The following is a 7,648-nucleotide window of genomic DNA, read 5'->3' as shown; positions in this document are numbered from 1 at the left end:
TTTTTGTCTTTTTGAGACAGAGTCTCACTCTGCAGTTCAGGCTGGCCTTGAGCTCACAATACTCCTCCTGCCTCAGCCTCGCAAGTGCTGGGATTACAGGTGTGTGCCACCATGCCCGGCAAATTTCTTTATTTTAAAAATTATTTTCCTTTTTCTTTTTTTTGACATGGTCTCAATATGTGATCCAGGCTGGCCTTGAGCTATATAGCCAAGGCTGCCCTTGAATTCAAGTGATCCTCTTGCCTCAGCCTCCCTGAGTGCGAGGATTACAGGTTTGTGCCACCACACCTGTGTCCAAGTCTGTGTTTATACATTTATTCATTCAAGGAAACATCTGAGTTGAACATGGTGCTTAGAAAGACCCTCTGTGTCAAAATTTTTAAGATGAAAAAGCACTGGAGATGTATGTCAGTGAGAAGGTCCTGGGTTCAATTGTCAATACTGAAAAAAATAAAATAAAAGGAAGCACCCACTGGGCTCTAGGAACTTTTGATTGTCTACTTAATTAAACCATTGTCAACTCTACAATGTTGATTGAATCCACTTAACTCCTTTAGAGATCGGTACAACTACCATCCCACTTCCTGGCAGATGAATCGGAAGTGTGTTCTGGGCCATGTGCTTGCTCATGTGTTCATTCAAGACATATTGAGAGGCCAGGAGTGGTGGTGCACACCTATAATCCCAGCACTCAGGAGGCTGAGGCAGGAGAATCTTTGTGAGTTTGAGACCAGCCTGGGCTATGAAATGAGTTCAAGGCCAGCCTGAACTGCATAGGGAGATCCTGTCTCACACACACACACACACACACACACAAAAAAAAAAAAAACAAACAATAAACATATTGAGGGCTGGGCAGTAGTGTATGCCTATTATCCCAGCACTCAAGGCTGAGGCAGGAGGATCATCATGAATTAGAGACCAGCCTGGGCTACACAGTGAGTTCAAGCCCAGCCTAAATTACAGAGGGTGACCCTGTCTCAAAAAAAAGTATTGAAGGCTGGGCTGTGGGCCAGGAATGGTGGTGCATGTCTGTAATCCCAGCACTTGGGGTGGGGGGTGAGGTAGGAGGACTGCTTCAACCAGCCTGGGCTACAAAGTGAGTTCAAGACCAGCCTGAACTACATAGGAGACCCTGCCTCAAAAAAAAGGGTGGGGGTGGGGGTAGCTCAGCAGCATAAGCGCTTGCCTGGCAAGCCTGAGGTCATGAGTTCGATTCCTGGTACCAAAAAAAAAAAAAGGCTGGGCTGTGGATCAGTGGTAGAGTGCTTGTATAGTGCACATAAAGCGCTGGGCTCCACACACACCCACCCACACCCACACCCACACCCACACACACACAGCAGAAACCCAAACAAAAAGTGGAAAAGAAGCGTTCCTTGGCCTTTGAGAGGCTCCTGAACCCAGCAACGACGCGACCCAAGAGGCCCCTGTGACGCCGATGAGCAGACAGAGGCTGTGGCTCTGCGTGTGCAGCATGGGCAGGGACTGCGCCCCTCTCTCAGGGGTTCGTCCCCAGCACCCAGAGCACGGCTGCCTCCGGGCGGTGCCCATGCAGAGGCGGGGAGAACCATGAGTGGAGGAACGGGCTCACTCGCAGCCTGGCCTCCTCATCCTCCCGGGTTCCGGCCGGCTGCGTTTCCCGGGCTGCCACCTGACCCCCTCTCCCCAGGGCCGCTGCACTTGGGTGAACCCTCTGCAGAAGACGGAGGAGGAGGAGGAGCTGGGGGAGGAAGAGGAGAAGGGCGACGAGGGGCCGGAGGAGGTGGAGCAGGAGGTGGGGCCCCCGCTGCTGACGCCACTCTCGGAAGATGCAGGTGAGGGGTGTCCTCGTCCTCGTCCTCGTGTCCTGTCTGCAAGCCCTGGCCTGGGAGGGGCCGGCGCAGAGGGCGGCCAGGCAGAGCTTCCAGAGCCATCTTGGTTCCGCATCCCCCAGACAGCCACAGGGGGCACGGGGCAGCGGGCTGGGTCTCTGCGCTGGCCTGTGAGCCCCGGCGGGCTTGGGGGAGGCTGCTGCAGGGCAAAGGGGAGTTTGGCTGGGGTGGGGGCGGAGGCTGGATTTGAACCCAGCCTGTGAGATATGCCAGGAGCGTAGCTGTGCCTCCGGTGCTGCCACTGAGACTCAGATGGGTGAAGCGGCCTCCTGGGCCACTCCTGCGGGAGAGGTCGGGAGCCAGCTCCGGTTCCCACAGTGCCCCCCCCCCCCGTGCTGTTGTCGCGCCAGCTGCCCCGGGCGCTCTGGGCTTCTTTCCTCCCCTCTGACCCCAGGGCTCTGCCCAGGGTGCGGGGACCCCTGACTCCGTGCTTCTCCACCTCCCGATGCAGAAATCATGAACATGTCGCCCTGGACCACCCGCCTGTCCTGCAGCCTCTCCCAGCAGTACTCTGTCGCCGTAGTGCGCTCCAACCTGTGGCCCGGGGCCTACGCCTTCGCCAGTGGCAAGTATGTCTTCTCTCACCCCTCCCTCCGGGAGCCCACTCAGGCCTCCTTTGGAGCTGGCAACTCCCCGGCAAGGGCAGATTGGGAGGAACCCCTCGGGACTGAGCCCCTAACTCCTTATCAGGGGTCCCACTGGGGCTAAAATAAGAAGTTCAAGCTGGGCCAATGGCAAGAGTTGTAGTCTCAGGTACGCTGGAGGCTGAGGCAGGAGGATCGCCAAAGCCCAGGAGTTCAGTCTGTAAACAACATAAAGTCCCACATGGAAGCCTAGAGAATCCGAGAGGGAAGAGCACAGCACAGGGCCACTTACCGGAGGCCAGCCTGGCTCTCCAGTCCCCTCCCTGCTGGGCCAGGCCTCTTTTGGACAAAGGGGATCTGATTCTTCTGAGCCCCTGGACGGTCCACCTCCGGTCCAGGAAGTGGAAATCTTCCCCACCAGGATGGTCCCCGAGTTGCTCCCAAAAGGCTGGCAATTCAGAGTCACCCGGCTGCTCCCGCCCCGGGCACACCCTCCATTTCAGTACCTCAGCGCTCTCACCCGGCCGCGTGTGGCAGCCCCTCTGCTGAGCCTCAGGCGGGTGCGCTACCAGCTCTGTCCACCAGGTGTCAGCAGCTTTTTCATAGATTGCCCTTTTTCCTACCTGCCAAGTCCCACTGCAGCCAACCCTGTATTTGGTGGGATTTTATGTCCTTTCTTTTTTTTTGAGACAGGGTTTTGCTATGCAGTTCAGGTTGGCTTTGAACTCACTTTGTAGCCCAGGCTGGTCTCGACTTTGCAGTGATCCTCCTGCCTCAGCCTCCCAAGTGCTGGGATTATAGGAGTAGACCACCACACCTGGCCATGCATCTGTGTTGAGACAGGGTCTTGCTATGTAGCTCAGGCTGCCCTTGAACTCAAAGCAATCTTCCTGCCTCAGCCTCCCGAGTGCTGGGATGATAGGCATGTGACCCATGCCTGGTGAGATTTGGCATTTTTAAACAGCTACAAATGAGGCATGGCTGGTTTAGGGGCCACATGGGCCAGGAGAGGCGGGGACCTGGGGCTGACAGGGTGGCTGTGTGTGGAGAAGCGCTGAGGCACCGCAGGAAAACAGTGCTCTCTGGAACAGCAGAGACTAAAAATAAGGTCAGGGCAAAACCAGATCTCACCACAGTCTGCCTCTCCCCTGCTTCTTCTCTCCGCCCTCTCCCTGTGCCCAAGTCCCCTCCCCTCATCCACGCGCTCCTCTCTCCTCTAGTTCGAATTATGGAGAAAGGCAGGATGGGTGGGTGAGGACCAGGCCTGTGGCCTTGTTTATTCCCAACCTTTGCTCCCTTCTGTGCCCCAGCACCTGGACCAACAGAAATAACTAGAGAAGAGAATTTTAGCTGGGCGTGGTGGCATGCATCTGTAATCCCAGCACTCCAGAGGCTGAGACGGGAAGACTGCCATGAGTTAGAGGATAGCCTGGGCTACAAAGTGAGCTCAAAGCCACCCTAAACTGCATAGTGAGGGCTGGGGATATAGCTCAGTGGCATAAGCACCTGCCTGGCAAGCACAAGGTCCTGAGTTCAATCCCTGGTATTGCAAATAAATAAATAAATAAATAAATAAACTGCATAGTGAGACCCTGTCTCAAAAAGACATAAAACAGCTGGATGTGGAGCCAGGGGTGGTAGCACACGCCCGTAATCCCAGTACTTAGGAGGCTGAGGCAGGAGGATCATTGTGAGCTCGAGGCCAGCCTGGGCTACAAAGTGAGCTCAGGGTCAGCCTGAACTGTACAGTGAGACTCTGTCTCAAAAAGACCAAAAAAACAAAACAAAACAAAAAAACCTCAACCAACCAACAAACTGAGATGTACTGTAAGTGGAAAGTATACCTCAGATTCTGAAGATTTAGTCTGTGTTCCCCAGTGCTGGAGATGGAACCCAAAGCCTCACTGAGCTGCTAGACAAATATTCTGCCTTTGAGCTACATCCTCAAACCTTCAATGTGTTTCTTTTCTTTTTTTTCTTCTTCCTTTCATTTTCTCTCTCTCTTAGTGCTGGGGATTGAAATTAAGGTCTTTCCCCCACCCAGTGGAGAGGACTGAACCCAGGGGCTTGGCGCTGAGCTGCACCCCCTGACCATTTTTAATTTTCAGACAGGATCTTGATAAGTCACCTCCCCTTCTCCTAAGAGAATTGAAATCATGTTAAATACCTTCTGTGGCCACGAGGGAATGAAATTAGAAATCAATAACAGAAGGGAATTGGAGAAGTTTGCAAGTATGTGGCAAGGAAATAGCACTCCCCTCTATAACCAATAGGCCAAGGAGAAACCGTAAGCCAGGCATGGTCGTGCACACCTGTAATCCTAGCACTCTGGGAGCCTGAGGCAGGAGGATCACAAAATTGAGTCCAGCCTGGGTAATGTAGAGATTCAGTGACACTCTATCTTATGTACACAGCTCAGTGTGAAGGTCCTGGCTTCAATAAAGAAATTGCCAAGCGTGGTGGCGCACACCTGTAATCCCAGCACTCAGGAGGCTGAGGCATGAAGATCGCTACAAGTTCAAGGCCAGCCTGGGCTACATAGTGAGTTCAGGACCAGCTTGAATTACACAGGGAGACCCTGTCTCAAAAAACCAAAAAAGAAAGAAAGGAAGAAGAAATCATGTGGGGAAATTAGAAAGTTAAATAAAATTGAGAACTCCCTCTTCCCGTTCCCCTTGCTATGTTTTAAGCACTCCAAATTTACACATGTGCCACTCCAGACCTAAGCCTGCGCAAAGCAGGTGCTCAGGACACATTTGCTGAATGGAGAGAGAGAGGGAAACCAGGTGGGAGTGTCTCCCCGACCCTGAGAGAATTTCTGAGACTTTGACGGCAGGCTGTGACCACGCTGTGGGCGGCCTTTACAGAGTTTTTTGTTTCTGTTTTTTTTTTTGTCTTTTTGAGCAAGGTCTCGCTATGCAATTCAGGCTGGTGTTGAGCTCACTTTATAGCCCAGGCTGGCCTCGAACTGGTAATGATCCTCCTGCCTCAGCCTCCTGAGTGCTGGGATTACAGGCGTGTGCCACCATGCCCGGCCCTCCTTACAGAGTTTTGTGGTATCTCGCTGCCCCTGCAGAAAGTTTGAGAACCTCTACGTCGGCTGGGGACACAAGTACAGCCCGGACAACTTCAACCCAGCCCTGCCAGCGGCCATTCAGCAGGAGTACGCAAGCGGCCCGGAGATCACCGAGATGAGCGACCCCACGGTGGAGGAGGAGCAGGCCCTGCGCGCTGCCCAGGAGCAGGCCCTGGCGGCTGCCGAGGACGAAGAGGAGGACGAGGAGGAGGAGGAAGACGAGGACCTGGATGACTAAGGCCCTGCAGTCCCTTTTCCTGAGCAGGCAGACAGCAGTTTTCCCTTCCACGTAGATAGTTCCAGATTGTATTTTCACTGCCCTTTGCTTCCTGCCTCGGAGGTGCAGGGGTAGAAGACAAATAAATTTCCAATGCAGTGATTAATTCACTTGTTTGCTACATTTATGGACCTGGATGCCAAGTCAGGGCTACTGTGCGGTGCTAAGGGCAGAGGATGGCACCTGCTGGCAGGGTCGCCCCCCTTTTCCATTCATTTATTCAGATGGCCAGGGCCGGGGATATAGCTCAGTGGCACAAGCACCTGCCTGGCAAGTTCAACGTCCTGAGTTTGATTTCTGGTACCAAAAAAAATTTATTCAGGTGGCCATCAGACAATAATTGAAGTGACCCCTATTAGCCCAGTCCTGTGTGGAGGACACAGAAGTGTCCAAGTGTGCCCTGGGCTGCCTTCCCAGGGCTCACACACTCTAAGGAAGGCAGACTTTTCCACAGAAGATGGCAGTCCAGATGGAGGTGCTCAGGAGGACTGACAGGAGCTGCTGAGTTTTTTGTTTTTTTTTCTTTGTCTTTTTGAGACAGGGTCTCAATATGCAGTTCAGGCTGGCCTAGAGCTCACTTCGTAGCCCAGGCTGGTCTTGAACTGGAACGATCCTCCTGCCTCAGCCTCCTGAGTGCTGGGATTACAGGCTGTCTTGGTTACTTTTCTCTCGTTGCTGAGACAAAATACCCAACGCCCAAAATGAAGGAAGGAAAGGTTTATTTAGCTTACAGTTTGTGGAGGTGTCAGTCCATACTTGGCTGGCTCCGAGGCAGAAGGTAGCAAAGCAACAAGAGCAAAAGGGGAATGGCAGTCGAACAGCAAAGCAGCCAGAGCAAAAGGGAGGAATGGCCGCAAGCAGTTTCTTTTCCCTGCCTTAGGTTGTAAACAGGCTACCCCCACCTAAGGGGCGTGTAGTTCTCACATAATCTCCATGCCCTCCTCTTCCACAGGCTCAGGATGTATACAAAGTAAGCACCCTGGCTTCCTGCTGAGTCACTTAGCCAAACCTCTAGATTCCCCAAGTTGACACAATGTATCAACCATAACACAGGCCTGTGCCACCAAGCCTGGGGAGCTAACTCTTAAAAGGTCAAGAAAAGCACAAGGAAGGGCATTCCACATATGCAAAGACCTAAGGGCAGGACACAGTAATGATGAGGCAGGAGGATCTCAGTGAGTTTGAGGCCAGCCTGGGCTCATAGTGAGCTCAAGGCCAGCCTGAACTACACAGAGAGACCCTGTCTGAAAACAAACAAATGAAAAACAGCAATGATATGATGGAAGGGGGCAGTTTCTCATTTTAGGTGGCACATAATGTGAGAGGTTAGTGGACAGAGATGAGGTGAGAAGGAGGTTGGCTGAGGCCAGACCTCACAGGACTTAATTTTACCCTGAAAGCACCAGCAGCGACAGGTGGTCTGGATCAGGGGAATACCCCCATTTTACTTGTACTTTGGAAAGACTCCTCTAAGCAGATGCAGTGGCCCAAGCCTGTAATCCCAGCTACTGGTCAAACTGAAGAAAGAGGATCCAAAGTTAGAGGCCCATTAGGGCAATTTAGAGAGACACTCTCAACCACTGGGTGTGATGGTGCATGCCCGCCCCCTTAGCACTCAGGAGGCTGAGGCAGGAGGTTTGGCAAGAGTTTGAGGCCACACTGGGCTACATAATGAGTTTGAGGCCAATCCAAACTACACAGTGAGACCTGGTCTCTAAAACCGCAACAGTCTAGGGAAGCCAGGCGTGGTGGCGCACGCCTGTAATCGCAGCACCTTTTTTTTTTTTTTTTTTTTTCATTTTGTCTTTTTGAGCAAGGTCTCGCTATGCAATTCAGG

The 7,648-nt window shown here is 52.8% G+C and overlaps 1 protein-coding gene across 1 annotated transcript in view; it reads left to right on the top strand.

Annotated features, from left to right (window-relative positions):
* Positions 1-5,917, top strand: part of Rsph6a (radial spoke head 6 homolog A (Chlamydomonas)) — a 16,511-nt gene extending 10,594 nt beyond the window's left edge. The window contains exons 4-6 of the mRNA XM_005413817.1: positions 1,673-1,817; positions 2,326-2,443; positions 5,535-5,917. Coding sequence (XP_005413874.1) covers positions 1,673-1,817; positions 2,326-2,443; positions 5,535-5,772 — 501 coding nt within the window. The 3' untranslated portion in view covers positions 5,773-5,917. The remainder of the gene's footprint in view (positions 1-1,672; positions 1,818-2,325; positions 2,444-5,534) is intronic.
* Positions 5,918-7,648: the final 1,731 nt, after the last annotated feature.

The sequence above is a fragment of the Chinchilla lanigera genome, unplaced genomic scaffold (genome assembly GCF_000276665.1).
Source record: "Chinchilla lanigera isolate Chin_1 unplaced genomic scaffold, ChiLan1.0 scaffold00173, whole genome shotgun sequence".
Taxonomy (NCBI): Eukaryota; Metazoa; Chordata; class Mammalia; order Rodentia; family Chinchillidae; genus Chinchilla; species Chinchilla lanigera.
Note: the sequence above shows the minus strand (reverse complement) of the source record. Positions and strands in the feature narration are given on the sequence as shown.